The 19,896-nt window shown below is 43.5% G+C and overlaps 1 protein-coding gene across 1 annotated transcript in view; it reads right to left on the bottom strand.

The window, feature by feature from the left end:
- Positions 1 to 5,198, bottom strand: part of Arhgef26 (Rho guanine nucleotide exchange factor 26) — a 112,991-nt gene extending 107,793 nt beyond the window's left edge. Inside the window, exons 1-2 of the mRNA XM_051157239.1 lie at positions 3,894 to 5,198; positions 3,045 to 3,084 (exon numbers count right to left, since the gene is read on the bottom strand). Coding sequence (XP_051013196.1) covers positions 3,045 to 3,084; positions 3,894 to 4,970 — 1,117 coding nt within the window. The 5' untranslated portion in view covers positions 4,971 to 5,198. The remainder of the gene's footprint in view (positions 1 to 3,044; positions 3,085 to 3,893) is intronic.
- Between the last annotated feature and the right edge of the window lie 14,698 nt (positions 5,199 to 19,896).

Here is a 19,896-nt window from a genome sequence, read left to right as displayed (position 1 = left end):
GAGAGAGAGAGAGACAGACAGACAGACAGACAGACAGACAGACATATAACAGTATGCCTGAGAAGTCAGAAGACCACTTCTGATGTCACTCTTTGCTTTCCACCTTGCTTGAGACAGACTCTTGTTCACAGTTGCATACACCCAGCTCACCACAGGATCACTTGCTGTGCTCTACCACATCTGACTTTATGGAGGTTTGGATATTCAGGTCCCCATACTTGTACTCCAAGCACTTTCTTGGCTGAGACATCTTCCATCCCAGGAAAGAATATTTCATGAGAGTGACCCACAAGTACACATGCCTTGGGGCAGGAGTCTACCTAATGTGTAAGAACAAGATGCAGCAAGGCCAATGTGGCAGGAATACCAAGACGGGGCCCCAAATCATCCAAGATTAGAGGTGAGAGTGAGGACAGGGCAGATCTTGTTGTGCTCCTAAGAGGACCCTGATTTTCACTCCAACTGGGATTACAAGTTATTGAAGGGTTCAGGTCACATGATCTTACATAAATATACACTGACAAAAGAGAAGTTATGTATGTACAAACTCTCTCACAGGACTGCCAGCGTTATGATACAGCTTGGGGGGTCAGAGAGGCACCAATGACGAAAATTCGAGCTCTGGATGTAGAGAAGCAGCAGAGCTCAAGGAAAAGGCAGATGGACAAACTCTGGAGCAAGAGGAAATATAACCCTTCGAAGCACTAACGAATGGCTCAGATGTAGGGCAGTATGTGCAGTGGTCAAACAGAGATGAGCCACACAGGCCAAATCTAAATAACCCATGTTAAAATATTAGATTTTATTCCAAGTTCCAAAGGATTCAATTTCTTTCACATTTTAGTGATTGTATTTTACCCTGAATGCAAGGGAACTTGCCAGAAACAGATTTGTTTCAATGGGCTTGGCAAACACAGGCTACCCAGGGAACTAATTAGGATGCCAGTGGAGTAATCAATCAATAAACAGGAAGAGAGACCTGAGCTGTGCCACTTAGAGTCGACTGGTGACAGACGGGATGTGCAAGTAGAGAGAAATAAGATAAGCTTTCAAAACCTTCCAACTGCACAGACAGAAAGCAGAAGATAGGAACATCAGAAGAGATTCAGGAGTAATGCAGAAGATTCTGAGTTTGGGAAAGGACTTGGGCCTTCCCACATCTGCTTGTTTCTTCATTTGTTTGTTTTTCTCTCAGGAATCACAGATATCTACAGTAGCATTAGTGTATACACAAGTCTTTCCTATTCTGTGATTGTTCTACATATGAACATAAGTAAGTGAAACTTGGTTACGGAGCATCTGCATAACATCATTAATACTTTCTCAGTCATCCTCACGAAGAATGGGCTGCGTGAGGTAGCTCTCATTTCACACATGCGACAGGGCTAGCTGACGCACACTTCTTGCATCCCTGTCACTCAAGTGATGATTAGAAACATCAAGAACCTGGGACCAGTTCTCACAGCCGGATAACACTGCTTCCAGAGGTGCACTCTTGCACACCACTAACTGTTACGAATCTTGCACTCTTCACTTACATATGTGTAAAAAATGGGTGGCTACGCCATCACGTATAAGAACAGAGAAGATACTGAGAAACAGCTCTTGCTTGGAGAGATCACACAACTGCTTGTTCTGACCCTAAAACACTAGAAATGTTCAACCCTTTAAGGCACAAACAGAAAGAAACTCAAATTCTAAGGAAAAAGCAGCCTCTGAAGCAGAGGTTCTCAACCTGTGGGTCGCAAGCCCTTCAGGGGTGGAGGATCCTTTACCAGATATCCTGCCTATCAGATATTTACATGACAATCCATAACAGTAGCAAAATTACAGTTATGAAATACCAACAAAAACAATTTCACAGTTGGGGGGGGGGGTCACCACAACATGAGGAACTGTTTGTCACCACAACATGAGGAACTGTATTTAGGGGTCACAGCATGAGGAAAGTTGAGAACCACTGCTCTGACGGAAATGTGAATGGAAGGGTTGTTGACTTCACATTCATAAGATGGCTCAGGAAACAGCAAAAGACCTGAAGTGCAGCCCTAAGTCCCTCAGCTTGTTTTGCTGTGGGTATCACTGGGGGCAGGTCGGGGGCTGTTACGCATTACTAAAACTCTCCTCCACTTATAAAATCAAGGAGATGAATTTATCCCAACTAGTCAAAATCCCATATCTGGGTTTTCTACAATTAGTACAGTGACTTGATACATTACTCAATTGTGGTTCTGCAGGAACTATTTTACAATCCCCTGAATTATGGATTTAAAATCTGCATAGTTTTCCATTAGCTTTTCTTGTGGAAAGGCATACTTTCTTTCATCATTCACTAAAGGATGGTTGCTCTCAGCATTTCAAAGCATGACAGAAAGTAGGTATACTCCCTGTCCCCAGGAGCCAGGCTGCAGCTGGGGCTCCTGCCTTCATGTCCCTCCAGTTGGCCACTTGACACTTCTGTTTACAGAGTCCACTAATCTGATTAGCATGTGAACACCTGGCAGAGGCCGCTTTGGTTTTGAAATCCTTAACAACAAATAATATACAGGTTAGAGTCTTAAAATTGTGGGTTTTTTTTTTTCACACCAGAAAAGCTGCGTTTCCCCAAAGGTGAAGCTTAGTAGGCAAACAGGAAGTCAGAAATGAAAATCAAATATGGAAATATGGTGAAAAGAGTATTAAGAAAGAAAAATGTGGCCTAAGGAAATAGCACATAAGATCCAAGTGTTGGTTTCACCATCCCTGACTAAGGAGCCAGAGCTGGCTCTGACTCCCATGTTTTGGGGCAGGTCAGGGTGGAGTCAGACAAAAGAAGAATGAAAGCTCCCAACATGTAAACTTAATAAATTACCAGCTTATAAAAATGCCCCTATGCATAAAAACATTTAGCTTAGTGAACACAGCTTTTTACTGTATAATCCAAGACAAAGTTGGGCATTTGTGTTTTTCCATCTCAAGTGTTTTTGTTACTGCCAAAGGTTTCGACTTATAATTGACATACCATATTGAAGCTGCAATGAAAATCTGGAAATTTAAATGCTTACCTTCCCCATCAAATGTTCCTTGTCCTTTCAGCATTTTTTTCTAAGAGATGACAAAGGGGGATTGGGGTGGGGGAGAGAGAAAAGCAAACTTCGTATGAGTGAGCCAAGTGGAAAATACAGCTATTGTAAGTTACATCCCTTTGTGGTTGTTGCTGTTGTATTCCTCAGATTTCCAAAAGCACAAGGCGGAGAACCCCCCATGGAGATTCACTAAAATAAAATGTACAGTGTCCCCACATCCCGTTAAACTAGAGTAAGAATCCTCAGGTGACCAGCAGTCCGTTCATTTCACTGTGAGATTCACGCTCACTGTTTAACTGAACTTTGCTACCCTGGACAGCTGAGGTGTGGGGGAGGGGTTGTACATAAAATGTAATGCCTTTTCTTTAAGACTGTGTTTCTAAAGGAAAGCAGGCTTGCTTCTGTATTACATACGCCACATTTATATAGATTGGTTCCAGTTGTCTGATTAATCAAGAAAAATAAATAAATGTGACTGCCAAAGGCAATCTTTGCCCTATTGCTTAGCTGTGTCTTGTTCCTAAGAAGGTGGCACATACTCCAAAACATCCTACTCTGGTTGTCCCTTTATCTTTAGGGCATGGTGAAAAATATTTAGTAAGTGCAGCTGCTATCAGGATACAATACCTCACACCCTCACTCAAATCCTAAGCTCTTAGTTTACACTCAAAGGTTAATAGTAATAAAACACAAACATGGGGCATAGGGACTAAAACAAACTGTTCTGTGATTTGGGTAGCTGATATTATCAAATGTGCCATCATCATTCAAAACTTGTCCCCAATACTTTGGATGTAATGAATGGCGTGTGCGCCTGCCCAGTCCTACCTTGATCCTTCCCAGGCTAGAGAACTTTTCCTTGTCTTCCATTACCGCCTTCAGAACAGGCTGGGACATTCTGTTCTTTTTTTTTGAGCTGGTGGGGCTGTCAAAATCAAAGCCGCTGACCACTGCCCTTCGGTAAGAGGTGGACCTCAAGCCTCGCCGAAGGGACCCCGGGCTGTCCACATCGTTGTCGACTTCCCCTTCCTCTCCTTCATGGCCCAGGGGTGCTGCCAGTCCCTCCACCATGCTGCGCACTTTGAGAAGCCTCTTGTGGGGCTCTGCATTCTGGCTGTTGGATTTACTCAGCCTAATTTCCGAGGCGAGGCTTTTCGGGATAATCTGCTGCTTTCCCATTTTGAGGGCCGCAGGGCTGTTGGTACTCAAAACCACGGAAGGGTTTGGGAGCTCATTGCCTTGGGAGGGCAGCCTTTGGAGCGGCAGTTTTTGTTCGGAAGACCTGGGCTGGGGAGTAGGAGAGAGTCTAGAGGGGCGAGGCTCCAAGTCCCTAGCCGGTTGACCAGTTTGAGATGCTGAGCCAAGTGAGTTGATTTTAGTGGCAAGGCCATTGGCAATGGGCGACGGTAGCTTACTGGCATTCACCCTGGTAAGGTCCTCCTCGGGGTCGCAAGAGGCAGGAGTGTCTGGAGTCCGCGAGACCCGCGACAAAAGCTCAGGAGGCGAAGACACAGTGCCATTAGCAGGGGACTTGAGGGAGCTGCCCGACGCCGCTTGAGAAACCAGGGGTGACTTGGGCCGTCGGAGTCGAGGAGAAGCAGCTCTGTAGTCCGGGGACACCGTGCGACTATTGGTTACTGGCCTCCGATGCGCGCATAGAAGCTGGGGGCTCCTGGACACGGTTCTGCCATCCGGGCCGGCGGGCACGCGGGCCGGAGTCTGCGGAGGAGGCAGAGCAGCCAATTCCTCCACCGGAAAGTCGGTGATTAGCAGCCCGCTGGGGCTCTGGTAGGACTGTGGCCGCGGCTTGCTCCGGCCGAGCAGCTGGAGCGGAGGGGTGGACCGTCTCCGCCACAAAGGGGTAACGCCGTTGCTGGAAAAATCCACCTCGCTTTCGCCGTCCATAGCGGGGCCTTTGGGCCGGCCCCGAGAAGAGGAGAGCTGCTCAGGTTGCCTAGGAGGAAGAAACTTTGCCTCGGGACAACTGGTCTCCTCTAAGAGCCAAGCCGGCTTTCAGCCCGGCAGTCACACGGGCGTCGCGCGGAACTAGGCAGAGCCACACTTACCCGCCCTTTCTCGGGCACAGCACCGCCCGCCACGCTGCGCGACCGTGGGTAAAGATCCGAGCTGCAGCCGGTCGGCTGAAACCGGTCTCTGCGTCCTTCCCGCGCCCAAAGCCCGCCGGCACCTAGAGAGCTCGCCACCCACTCGCGGCGGGTAGCCGACCCGTAGGACACTTGGAAAGAGTTCAGTTGGCTGGGACAGCTCGCCGCCGGACGCTCCCCCGCGTCTCCATCTAGCAGCCCGCTGCTCGCCAGTCTACCGGGCCCCCGGGCTGCACGGCCTCCAGCGTGCTCACCCTTCCAGGCGTCCAGAGGGCAGACCAAAGAGCGCTCCCCGCCCCGTGGGTGGCCTGGGTCCTCACCAAAGCGCTGGGGGAACAGCTCTGCACAGCGCAGGGGCGGCCTAAGCGCTGGCCCCGCCCCCACCCTAGGCCCCGCCTCCCTTGGCCCCGCCCCAGTACTGGGGAAGCTCTTACAGAAGAACGTTGGAGTTCCCGCCCCCGCCTGGCCTGAGTGCGCTCAGGTCACTTTGCCAACAGGACGTGCACACCTGAGCCGGGTGCCAAACTCCAGTACGGGAATGCAGGAGCGCAGGCGGCGCCCGGAGGGGCAAGCTGGAGGGCGCGGTCGCGGCTCTGAGCACAGCGTGGGAACGATCGTGAGAGTAGTGCCTAGGTGTACTTTATGGTCCCCCTAGCCCGGAACCTGGGAGTGTGCTACTTCACTGTGCCACTTGTGGTCTTCAAATGGAACCTCACTCAAGGGTCTCATTTCCCTACTTAAAATATTGCGCGGTCTATAGACGGATTTGCTTGTGTGCACTCAGAGGAAAACTGGCTGGGAGGTCAAGTGGGACGCAACTCTTCATTTCATAATCTTTGGACAGTGCACGTTTTGAAAGTTACACGGTAAAAGTAAACAAAATACAAAATACTTGTTAGTGTGTAATTGTTTATAACATAAATTGAAAGTCCGTGTGCAGAATAAAACAGCACACAGGGAGTAAATTCCAAATCTTTATTAGCGATTAAGAGGCTGGTTAGAGGTGGGCCTACTGCTACAGCCTAGTGTTTTCCTACTGGCTGTTCTTAGCCAACTCAAGTCCACAGCTTCAGAGCCTTCGCTTTCACATCTTGGCCCTCTGGCTTGCCCATCTATCCATCACAAAGCCTCCTGAATTGAACGCTCTGCTGTTTATTTTCCCCAAACATCTGATCTCTTTCTCTCCACGCTAATCAAAATCTGCAAGTCTGTGTACTTGTGTGTTTATGAGTTCATGCTTAATCTATTCTGATCGCGATGTTGAAGAAAGCAGAGGCCATGTTTGTGGTCCATGCACACAGTAAATGGTATCTGTTGAGTGAGTACATGAATAAGAGAAAGGAACTGGGGCCAGTGATCTTCCTCTTTCAGCTGTTGGTTGCCAAGTTGACTATGTCTTGTTGAAACTCCTGGAATGCAGGAAGAATGAGGCGGCCTGAGAAAACAGGTGATTTTAGTTGATTAGACTTACAGACTCGGTTCTATTAGCAAGACATGAGACACAAGGGAGTCTCTGAGCTTTCAGCATTCGTGTGAGCAGCCACTGTTTAAAGCCGTGCTTGTTTCTGCGTTGGGTTGTGAAAGGAGGAGTGATGTTTATCCTGTTTCTTTATACTTTCCTATACTTACAATGAGGCATAACATGTACTAAGAAAAACTTTGATGTGCGAAACTTTTTTTGAACTAGAAGAAACGGCATCAAAATGTTTACATAAGTTATTCTTTAAAAAGAAGTTTACCAATAGGTTCGTATTGGAATAAAGCAGATTCTACGTTCATTTATGGGAATTTTTATATCAATACTATTAGTTTCATGTAGTAAATTTAATTTCAGAAAGCGTGGAACTTGATAAATGGAAGGTTTAATACAGATCAGAGTATAATTGTGATCGAAACTAAGAAGATGGAAGTGATGATGTGAGAAGTTGGCATCTCTGCACATCATGTTGGTTGTGAAGTTGTGACTGGTGCTTAGGAAGAAGACCCATAGTCTGTTTACCTCCTTCCTGAGCAACAGTCTAACCCCCAAACAACAGCAAAACACCAACTCTCTTCTTTCAATAAAGGTCATTCCAATAAAACACACACTGTCTTTTAGCCTCCACTGAAGTTATTATTTACTTCCAAATCTAAGATATAGTCAACTGATTGCTGTCTTGGCTGCCCTTATGTCAACCTGACACACAAACTGGAGTTATCCGAATGGAAGGAACCTTGGTTGAGAAAATGCCCCTGTAAGATTCAGCTGTGAGGCATTTTCTTAGTTATTGATGGGGGAGGACCCAGCCCATTGTGGCTGGGGCTGTTCTGGGGCTGGTGGTCCAGGTTCTAAATGAGGGCAGACTGAGCAAGGCATGAGGAGCAAGCCAGTTTGCAGCACCCCTCCATGGCCTCTGCACCAGCTCCTGCCTCCAGCTCCTTCCCTGCCCTGACTTCCTTCAACAATGAACAATGATATGCCTTTTCCTCCCCAACTAGTTTTTTGGTCATAGTGTTTTGTCACAGCAAAAGAAACCTTAACTAAGACAGTTGCCAAACTAATTACTAATTAAAATATGACATAATGCAGAGTCAGATTCAGTTATTTATACTTACTGAAAATATATTTTTAGATTAGCTTAGGCAAATATTTAATATCATGCACATATAAAGAGTGTAAAATATAAGCAGAGTAAACTGGCTGAAGTTTGGAGTTTTTTGTTTGTTTGTTTGTTTGTTGTTTTTGTTTTTTCCGAGACAAGGTTTCTCTGTGTAGCCTTGGCTGTCCTGGACTCACTTTGTAGACCAGGCTGGTCTCAAACTCACAGTTATCTGTCTGCCTCTGCCTCAAGTGCTGGGATTAACGGCATGTGTGCAACCACGCCCAGCTTCTAAATACTTCTTAAAATTGGAATAAAGTGGTACATTGAGCAATGCAGCTCATTTGTATATTCAAAGGTCATATTGAATTACTGGAATATTTAGTGATGTACTGCAGGATATATTTCTACATTTACTTTTCTGTATTTGGCACAATAATTTGGCTAATTTACAGGGCACTATGTTGATTAGACTTACTACTTTTTCTGGTATGCCTATGTACACTAACTTAGCTACTCTTTCCGCAAACACTTATTTTGTGCAGTTAAAAGTAGTGCAGTGGGCCAAGCTGACTTGAAGCTTACAACTAGCCTCAAATGCCTAAAACACTAAAATGACAACAGAAGATGCTCAAGTAGAGTGAGACATGCAGAAGGTTTCTATGGAAACCTCTGTTAAGGGGATACAACTGGGCCAAAATATTTCAAGGTAGAGAAGAATTAATGGTCTTCTGAAAGAGATGTTCCAGTGTGAGTACATTGTAGGACAATGACTAGACCACCTACGTTTTAAAAGTACTAATTACATTAATCTAGCATACAAATTTGATAGATGATTCCTGTTTAAAATTTGGCTTGGAAGATGTATAGGGCAGCCAAGTGTGGCTACTTCACAGAGAATGAAAGGGAAGGGTCTGGCATTTGGCCCAGGGAAGACAAAGGAGCATGCTGCTGCCCTTCTCTGCTCCTTTACTGGAGAGCCTGAGGAGGCTCTGCTCCATATCTATAACACTTGCCCACAGAACTTTAGAAGCTGCCATGTGAGAGTCTTCCAGTCACTAGGACAATACCATACATAGGTGCTGTGGACAGAGGAGTAGGCTATGTGTGTGTTGCGGGTGGTGTGTGTGTGTGTGTGTGTGTGTGTGTGTGTGTGTGTGTGTGTGTGTGTTAGATAAAGTCCCAATTCCATTGAAGATCCTAGCGTTGAAAATTCCAAATGAAGAATTTAGGGATTCTAGTCCTTTTTGAAGTGGACCTGGGGCTATCTCTGGAATGCTGGGCATAGCAGGAGGAAGTGCATAGCCTGGGTATCTTGCAATGGGTGTTGATCTCTAGGCATACCCTGATATACACAGATCCCTGTGCTGCCCTCAGGGCCCACGTAAGCATTTGTCTGTCCAATATACGACATCCTTCTGTTCTCAGGTTTCCATCCACGTATTGTCAAGGGCTTCCTGCACAGTTTGGACACTGACGTCAGTCATAAGGAATGGGCAGGATAGCCCTTCTGATTTCTAAGTCCTGGGTTTGGACTTTTCTGTGGTGGCACATGCCTGTAATCCCAGTATGCAGGAGGCAGAGGCAGACAGATCACTGTTAGTTCAAGGCCAGCCTGGACTACAAAGCCAGGACAGCCAGGGCTACACAGAGAAACCCTATCTCAAAAAACAAACAAACAGACACGACATCTGGTTATTAACAGTATCAACTGAGGTTAAACAAAATAAAGAATTCTTAGTTGACTTTGATGGGGGAGGTTCTCTAGTATGGTCTAGCAGGAAAAGGAACCATCTAAACTATCTTCCAAGGGTCCAGAAGTGCATATGTGGACAAGACCAAGCCTTAGGCCCTTGCTCTCTCCCTGCTGCCCAGTGACAGGGCATGGCAAAGGACAACTTGATTGTTCAGAGATGCGTATGATTCAGTGATGATCCTTGGGAAGGTAATAGAGACCTCTACATTATCATAGTCCCTCTCTCCTCTCTCTCTCTCACTCTCTCTATGCACATGCGTGTGTGTGTGTGTGTGTGTGTGTGTGTGTGTGTGTGTGTGTGTAAAATCCACAATAGATATATTATACCACAGACAAAAGTTTGGTGGGATGGTCCCTTCCTATTCTTTTTTTTTTTTAAGATTTATTTATTGTTTATACAGTGCTCTGCCTGCATGTGAGCCTGAAGGCCAGACGAGGGCACCAGATCTCATTATAGATGGTTGTGAGCCACCATGTGGTTGCTGGGAATTGAACTCAGGACCTCTGGAAGAGCAGCCAGTGCTCTAAACCTCTGAGCCATTTCTCCAGCAACCCCCCCCCCCTTCCTATACTTGACTTCATGAGTCAGATCTAAACATTGTGCCAGGGACACAGTCAGACTAGAAAAAGCAGCTTGTTTGGGGAGGCTAAGTGAAAATTAAACCAGAAGGGGAACTCTTCCTGCTGTCTTCAGTATTGTGAAGGCATTAATGCTAGGCAGCAAGGACCAGGCCTGGGTCACCCCTCATCTAGCTGTATGGAGAACCCTTTAGCTGAGCAGTCAGAGCTCTGGTGGTGTGAATAGTCTCATCACACCCTGCATAAGGGACAGGAGTTTTCATGTAATCCCCTTTGGACCTCTTTTTTTTTTTTTTTTTTTTTTTTTTGACAGTAAAAGCTGTCCCAGTTGTTAGATAAAATCTGCCCACAGGGCAGATAGTATAGGGGTTAGGAAGCAATAGCCACATATAAATGCTGCCCTCTAGAGTACTCCCTGAGTAAGGGTTTGTGAAGGAAAGTAGGGTTGGGGAGCTGAGGTTAGCAAAAGGGTGCTGCTTTGTTTAAAATGCTTTTCTTACCTCATCCTGTGGCCCAGGAGAGGGTATCGCCATCTGTCTGGTGTGGCCTCAAGCTCTTACCAACTGCAGCACTTGCCTGTCACTGCTCTAGAAGACTCAGGAGAAACTGTCACTATTCCTTATATTTGGATTGGAATGGGGAAATAACTGGTTTTTGTGTTGATAAGGCAGTATCGTGCCTAAGCATTTTTCCTTGCTTTGCCTGCATCAGGTCTGTCTTCCCACCTCTGTTTAGATGCTCCACTCACTGCCCTCCTCTTAGGTCCTAAGCAGAATCACAAAGACTAAACCAAGGATGAAGTTGGTCTTGATTTATTCTACAGTCCTTTCTGTTCTGTATCTTACTTGTTCCACGAGGAACTATTTGGACTATGTAGACTGATTAGGGTTGCGTACCCTGGAGAGCTAAGGAAGCCATAGAGCTTAGGCCTTGGGGGTATGACTACTCTTTCAGAGATTTCTTATATATGCTTATCACCTAATCACAGGTTGTTTTTCAATCTAAAAATGATGGAAACTTTCTTAAAGGTAAAGTTTACTAGGAACTAAAATGATTTAGAGTTATCATTCTTTGCTCTTGATTTTTTTTTTCAACATATTCTTCTAATACAAGTCTGCTAGAATAAGGAGATTCTAATGGGCAGGCTGGCTTATTTCCTATCAATATTTTACAAATGGAATGGAAGTGAGGAAGAAATGCAGTGGTCTATGGTTCATTCAATTTTCAGAGAGGGAACTGAGATCACAACTTCTGGGAGTTTGCTTTGGTTGGTTTTTTGTTTGTTTGTTTGTTTGTTTGTTTGTTTGGTCACAGTAGGAAGAAGTGGGAAGGACTTTTAAGTCGGCTTCTATTATTTCTCTTTTGGGTTTATTTTGGTTTCAGATGTTCTGGTTTTTGTCCTACCACCACCAATAGGGCAGTAGCCCGTAATCTGTATAGATACAAGGTGGGCTCAGCATAGTAGTGGCCAGAGAGGCAGACTGCTTTAAGGGAATAATGGTTCCAACTATAGCTGAAGATGGTTAGATATTCTGCGGTTTCCTACTGACCTACTTGGTATTAACTACTTACACAATGCAAAATCACCTATGGGACAAAAACAAGTAAATAAAAGAAATCTCAATGGAATGATTGCTTTTGTTGGGTTGGTGTGTGGGCATGTCTTGATTGCTAACTGATGTAAGAAGGCCTAGTCCACTGTGAACAGTACCATTCCCTGCCAGGTGGTCTTTGGCCATATTAAGGAAACTGGAGAAGAAGAATTAGCTTGAGGAAGCCAACAAGTAACATTCATTTATGGTTTATGCGTCAAGCTCCTGCCCTGATTTTTCCCTATGATGAATGCGACCTGGAAGTATAATCAAAGTCAACTTTCATCTCCTAAGTTGATTTTTGTTGTGATTTTTTTTTTAATCATAGAAACAGAAAGAGCCAGGTGGTGGTGAAGCACGCCTTTAATCTGAGCACTTGGGAGGCCGAGGAAGGGGGATCTCTGAATTCAAGTTCAGGCTGAGATCCAGGACTGCCAGGGCCACACACAGGGAAACCCTGCCTCAAAACAATTAAAAAAAAAAAAAATCAAAATAGAAGGAGGAGGAGGAGGAAGAGGACAAGGAGGAAGAAGAAGGAGGAGGAGGGGAAGGAGGAGAAGGAAGGAGAAGGAGGAGGAGAAGGAAAAGGAGAAGGAGAAGGGAACTAGACCACCCTCCTCTCATCCCTGTAACAGCAGCATTCCTGTCCTTCCCTTTTAAATTAACTTCATCAATCACCCTGTAATCCTATTAAGAGCTGAGTGAGTGTTTGGAGAAAGGGTTCTCTCAACTTCCTGTGGTTTGGGGCTTTTCTCTCATGCACTCCCACTGTTGCCTGGCCAGGAGCTACCCCTAAGCACCAGTACATGCTGGAATCCTTGGAGAATGGGGTAAGGTTAGTGTGAAACTCACTGCTGTTTTTGTTTGGGAGATTTTTTTATTTTTTATTTTTGGCATAAATAATACTTCCTATATAGTAAACTAATTAACTGCTTGGAGTCTGTCCTTAAGGTTACTCATGAAAATAAACTGTGTCAATCTCTAAATAGAAATAATAAACTACCTTTGTAAACAATTACTCCTATTCTTGGTAAGTGGGTGACTTGGATCTTAGCTTGCTTTAGGATACGCCCGAGCTTGAATACTGAAGCATACAAAACACTAAATTTCCTAGGTGGAGAGTTTGTATTAATGGGTTGTAGGGAGTTAGCCTGCCTAGCTATGGATATAACAGAGTATAGTGGGTGATGCCAGCTGCTAAAAGCCCTGGATTTTTGCCTGAACAGCAACCAGCGCTCTGGAGAGCTTAAGCTTTGTTCTTTTCCTAAAGAATGAATCCTAGCCAGGCCTTGGTGGCTCACGCCGTTAATTCCAGCATTTAGGGAGGCAGAGGCAGGAAGATCGCTGTGAGTTTGAGGCTAGCCCCGTCTACAAAGTGAGTCCAGGACAGCCAAGGCCACACAGAGAAACCCTACCTCAAAAAACAACCAAAACCAAACAAAAAACCAAAAAGAATGAATCATAAACCAGGCTCAGAATCAAAGAAGCAACAGATTGACAAACTTGGCTATCTAAAACCATAGCCTTTGTGTATTAATTAAAACACACAAGTCCATATACATCTAAGAGATATTTCTTGCATGTAAATTATGGAAAATATTTAAACATACATTAAAATAAGATAAGCCACTCATGTTTACCTCATTTACTAATCAGCAAGGAGAAATTATCTAACAAGGAAAAATGAGCAGGTTGAGGCGGGGAAAAAAGCATTTTAAAGAAGCTACAAAAAACTACTTGTTGAGACATAAAATATACCAAACCAGAAGAGTAAAAACAGAAGTTAACAAGACCATCATTTTCCATTTGTTAGACTAGCAAAGATTTTTAAAGAAACTAAGAGGTGAAGCTGGGTAAGGTGGCTCATGCTTGTAATCACAGCATTTGGGAGGCTGAGACAGAAGCACTGCTGTGAATTCAAGGCTAGCTTAGGAGACCCTATCTCAACAGAACAAAAGACAGGGCTGGCAAAATGGACCCGCCAGTAAAGGTGTCTGCCTCCAAGCCTAGCAGCCTAAATTCAATGCTAGGGACACAGAAGTAAAAGAAAAGAGATTCCCACAAAATTGTCCTCTGACTTCCATATGCAAATGTACACGTACACACACACACACACACACACACACACACACACACACACGCCCACACACATTCACACGTTAATAAATAAATATAACACAAAATTAAAAGAAAACAAATTAAGTAAAATGGATTATGGATTCATGGTCCTTCCCTGCCCTGGTGCACCAGGAAAACCAGCCATGATGGTTCATAACTCTAACAATGCTTTCCATTTAAAACCCTTGAACTGGAAGGACTTTGCTTTCATGGGCATAAAACCCAGCTTGTAGGCCTGATAGACAAAGCAGTCAGTAGATAGAACAGGCTTTTAACTGCAGGTAGGAAATGTCTATGTATTTATTTATTTTCTTATTTATTTTATTGGTTTTTCAAGACAGGATTTCTCTGTGTAGCTTTGGCTGTCCTAGAATCTACTCTACAGCTCAGGCTGGCCTTCAATTCATTGAGATCTACCTGCCTCTGCTGGTATTAAAAGTGTGCGTCACCACTACCTAGCAGGAATTTTCACAATAAGGGAGGAAGGCTGTAGGGTAGAGGTTGGAGGGGAACGCAGTTTCAGGACAGGGCCCACATGGCTGGACACCAGAAAGTACGAAGTGTTTGCTATTTCCCAATTGTGTGAAAGACAGTCATTTAACATTGAAGCCCATCGTGTCTTCAGTTGAAATTGTCTCCCTTCTCCAGCACTTTCTGTGGAGTACTGGTATACATAAGAATAATTTGATCCATGGAAATTATGAGCAAAATATGCCAAATGGGGGGAAGACATGGGAGAAACTGGCCAGGTCATTGCACGAAGATGAATTTCTAGTTAACTTTCTCCTGTATTTTGAACAGGAAATAATTGTAATAAAATCTGTTATTTGTAACTCTAAGTGTTTGTGTGTGTGTGTGTGTGTGTGTGTGTGTGTGTGTGTGTGTGTTGGGGGTGTTAGATTACAAATAGAAAAGGCTAGACTTCATGAAAACAGCCCCAGGATTCTTGGTGACCACATTGAGAGAAACTTGCACATCTGATCAGCAGGGCTGGGTTTCTCCTTTATTCCCAGAGTCTGGAAGTTGAAACATCCACTTCGATTGCCCACAATCAGGGTGAAGATGATTGGCATTAGACATGAAAGAACTCTGGTGCCTTTTTATTTTGGGGAGAAGATATTAATTTATTCAGTGAGTAAGTTCTCAAAGAAACCTTGAAGTTCATGTGTCTAGCTAGCAGCCGCAGTCAGGCTTGTGAGTTGTTTTTCAATTTCAAGGACGAGATAAGTATTTTAAAGGCTTCTTTTTTCTCTGGGTTCCAGTCTGAGCACACAGCCTAGATGAACAGGACCATCATCTCTCTCTCTCTCTCTCTCTCTCTCTCTTTCTTTCTTTCTTTTCTTTTCTTTCTTTCTTTCTTTCTTTTTTTTTTTTTTTTTTTTTTTTTTTTTGTTTGTTTTATTTTTGTTTGTTTGATTTTTCGAGACTGGTTTTCTCTGTGTAGCCTTGACTATCCCGGACTTGCTTTAGACCAGGTTGGCCTCGAACTCACAGTCATCCGCCTGCCTCTGCTTCCTAAGTGCTGCAATTAAAGGTGTGCGCCACCACTGCCCATCTGAACCATCATCTCTTTAAATAGTTATGCTCTTGTAGCTTTGTTTTATTTACTATACCCTTTATCAGTGGGTATTAATTATACTCAATGGGTTTGGTTATGGTATTTTCATGCACACATGTATGTAATGTATTTTAGTGATATCAAGTCCCCATTACCTTCGCTTGTCTCCCTCCCATTTCCACTGATACCCTCCCTCTTCCAGCTAGTTCCCCTTCTACTGTCAGGTCTTCTTTAGAGGTGACTCAATGGGTTTAATTATGGTTGCTTACAGGAACCTGGGTGAAGGGCTATCTACAACTCTATAGGCAAGTTACCAATGGTTATACAACTGAAGAAAGTGTCTCTTCCTCCCCAAGCAATGGATAACTGCATACAAATCCTCAGAAAATGGCGCAGCCTTGTGAACTTCTCTCCCCTCCATGAGAAAATGGTGAAGAACCCTAGTTCTACAGGTCTTGTGTGGGTAACTATAGATGTTTTGAGCTTATAAGTGTAAGAGAAAAGATTTACCTTGAAGAAAACTATTAATAATGTGTGACACACATCTTCTGTCTCTTATACCTCTTCTGCCTTGGTCCCTGGGTCTTGGAAGGACTGATGTAGATGTTCCATTTAGGGCTCTGTATTCATCCATCACAAAACAAAATCAATAATAGCCAACCTTTCCTCATTTGCCTGCAGTTTCTTCTGTGGCCCTTTAGAGGCATCTGCTATAAGCAATTTGCTCTATGTTACAGACTTACAGCAGATGCAGGAAGCACATAGATCCCTACATATTTGAAGCACAAACCAACACCCTCTGCATTAGTCAGAGCTCTCTAAACAGAAAAGAACTGATAGAATACACATAAATGGGATGTGCATATATATCTATGGAATTTATTAGATTGGCTTGCAGGCTGTGGTCCAGATAGTTCAATAATAACTGTCTCATGACAGAATATCCAGTAGCTATTCAGTCTATGAGGCTGGTTATCTTAGAAGTCACAACAATATGGTACATTAAGGGAAAAAAAATGTGAAGTTCCTTCCAGTTTCCTCTTTCCCATAATTCATTGCTTTATTTCTTCTATGCCCAGGGTATCAGGGAAGGTAAAGTATTGTTTACTTATTTATTTATTAAAATGACAGCGCCTGAATGATTTATTGAACACAACCTGGGGTTGGTGTAATGTTGATATACTTAACGTAGAGTCATGATGATGAAATTACACACAAATATCCTCTAAGTAGGTCTGGTCCCTTCTGTGGACATTTCCTTATGTATGCCGTTTGTCATCAACATCATTTTTCCTTTGGTGATTATTTCCTGGTGTTTATTCACTTCATTTTCTGAGATTTCTTGCATTCTAAGCTTTCTCTGGTTTAATGAAACAGCGTGCAGAGTCACCACTCTTGCACCTTGAACTTTGATAAGTAATTTGAGCGAAGGTGTACCTGAATAGGCCACACTGTTCCTTTGTGTGAAGAGTTCTATTTGCAAAAGAACTCAAGATAAACCAAACTCTACGTGTGCATTCCGTTTTTTTCAAGTAAAGTTATACCAAGAATCATGCGAAGATACTTAAGACTGGTCGGTATTTTCAAGTTTTCTCCTGCCCAGATTTGCTTGGAAGACATCCAGTCTTACCTATCTCAAAAATCCAGCAGAAGAAAGAATAGCTGAGATAAACTGAGCCCTGGAAGCATTTAGTTCTGCGTTTACCTAGGCATTCAGGCATTTGATACAAAGAAAAAGCTTTTCAGACATACTTTTCAAGCTCTGCTTTGCCATTGATTTTTAATTAAGGATGAAAAAAAAAATAGTACCAGAGTAAAGCTTTCTATGCCATACACATCCAGGCGCACTACCAAGCTACTCTTGTCCAGCAGCAACAATCAAGTTTGAAAAATGCTTGCTCAGCTGGAGATCTGCCACCTAGCAACCACTTTGAAATGCTTCCTGAACTGACTCAAGACAACTCAAAATGGCCAGTTTTGAAACTGATGGGCTGCTGTATAGACCAAAGCCATTAAAGGATTGGAACTTTGTTTTCAAAGCAAAGACAGACTAAGAGGACTGTTTAATTTAACTGATAAACTGGTTTTGGAGTAAGGCTGGCAGATAAAATAGAGATGAAAGGTTGTATCAGATGTACTACACTAAAAATCGCTCACACTGGTTACGTGAAATTCAAACTTAACTAGGGATACTGTATTCCTATTCATTAGACCTGGGAATCCTATTTCAGAGAGACTTTTATGGTCAAGTGTGTAAGGACATTTCTAAAAGCTTGTATCACAGCCTGGTGGTGGTGGTGCACACCTTTAATCCCAGCACTTGGGAGGCAGAGACAGGTGGATCTCTGTGAGTTCAAAGCCAGCCTGGTCTACTACACAGAGAAACCCAGTCTCAAAAAACCAGAAAGAAAGAAACAAAAAAGAAGAAGAAAAAGAAAAGAAAAGAAAAAAGAAAGAAAGATTTAATTCCTCTAGGGCCACAGGACTTAAGACACCTGTCTCAGAACACTGGCCACTGAGCCTGTGAAGGAGCCTGGAGCATGAGGCCATGACTATGGGAACTGCAGAAGCTCACAGCTAAGGACAAGAAATCACTCCAGGCTTAGCACTCAGAAAGACAAACTGAGGAAAGGACAGGAAAAGAGAGGTGGTGAGCACGCAAGGACATTGGTACCCTTCAGAGTGAAATGGTGTGCAATAAGGCAAGAGAGATTTGCTCAGAAATCTAGGCAGGAGTGGAAGTCACAAGGAATCAGCAGTTACTTTACTTTTGAAGAGGGAGGAGGAGGAAGCTGAGATGTTGTGCCCACTACATAAAAGTTCACTCTGAAAGCTTGGCTGAGGTGGGAGAAGTACAGCTTGTCATTGGTCAGTTAGATGGCACGGCCACATAAGCACCGCACCAACCCACCAACCCTCACCTTCCTATGTTGCTATGGGGTATCCTGCTTGGAGACTTAGTGAAGGTCCTTCCCTTGCAGCTGTCGCTGGCCTGGCTCTGCACTTGGGAAAAGCTGTCATTTTATTCTCATCGCGATCTACAGCCATTCTCGGCTAACCGAATCTGGTAATACAAAGTACTTAAGCACTAAATAGACACATAATCTCTGAAGGATGTAGGTAGCTGGGAGAGGTAGAATAAAGGGGCAAGTCGGGAGAAGAGCAAGAAATATTTGTGGCACATAGTCTGTGTACTTGTTTATGATTCATTTTACTGGGTGTGCATGTGGGTGACATATTTAAAGAGACTTTAAATATAATGACAATGCATAGAAAATTCAGCCCAGAATATGTCTTTGCTTTAAAACAAGTTAGCGTACATTTCTTCATAGCTGTGTACTATGTGCATCTGCTAGAGATGTCCGGATCTGACAGTAAGCAAACTTTCTGGAAATGTGTTGCTTTAATCAGTGACAAATCAATAGCAACATTCAGAAGAGCCTTCTGTGCATCCTCTGATTTCTGTGCCAAGTTGTTGTTGTCTCTTTTAGTTCTAATATCCAGACATTCCAAAAACTAAAATAAGAGTCACAGAAGTATGTAATTTAAAAAATATGTGTAAGGGGGCTGGAGGTTAGGAGTGCTGACTGCTCTTCCAAAGGTCCTGAGTTCAATTCCCAGCAATCACAGGGTGGCTCATAACCATCTATAATGAGATCTGATGCCCTCTTCTGGCCTGCGGGGGTACATACAGGCAGAACACTGTATCCATAATAACTAACTAAAAAACTAAATAAGTATGAAAGGATACCTTCTTAAAAAAAAAATAAAAACATGAAATAAAAGGCATTGTTGAGCATTTATTGGAAATAGCAATAAGAAACCTCCTTGATGCTTTGTTTACCGAGGATCTCTAGGCATTAGACTAAGTCTTAACTCATATAGCCATACTATACATTATGTACACATAGACTATAGAATGCGTAATAATGCATCCCTCCCATCTAAAAACCAAGTTCTCTGTCTCTTAATATAAAAGAACTCATATATTAACTGAAGAATAAAAATTCCATTATAGATATGCTTTCTAAAAAAAAGTAATACCAAGGAGAATGGACAAACAAGCAAAAGAAGAGGAGGAAATGTTTTGTATGAATATAAATGGCAAAGGACTAGTGTCTAGACATACAAAGAACACAGTCCAATCATGGAGACACCATGACAAACTCTTGGGAAGACAACAGAACACATGCACATGGAAGCAAATTCTAATGGCTCTAAAACAGGTCCATGTCCATAGTGTTCAATCTCATTAGTCATGAGAGAATCAAAAATTAAAATCAAATGTGCTGATGTTACAGTCACATTGTGTTAAATGTTATTGATCTCTCTGAATTTTGTGTCCAGTCTTTTGTTTGTTTGTTTTGTTTTTTCCAGAGAGGGCTTCTCTGTGTAGCCTTGGCTGTCTTACACTCACTTTGTAGACAAGGCTGGCCTGAAACTCACAGCGATCTGCCTGCCTCTGCCTCCCAAGTGCTGGGACTAAAGGCGTGTGCCACCACAAGCCGGCATATTGTGTCCAGTTTTTAAAAATACAGCTGATG

This window comes from Acomys russatus, chromosome 15 (assembly GCF_903995435.1).
Source record: "Acomys russatus chromosome 15, mAcoRus1.1, whole genome shotgun sequence".
Lineage (NCBI taxonomy): Eukaryota > Metazoa > Chordata > Mammalia > Rodentia > Muridae > Acomys > Acomys russatus.
The sequence above is the reverse complement of the archived record's forward strand: the minus strand, read 5'-3'. Positions and strand labels throughout refer to the sequence as shown.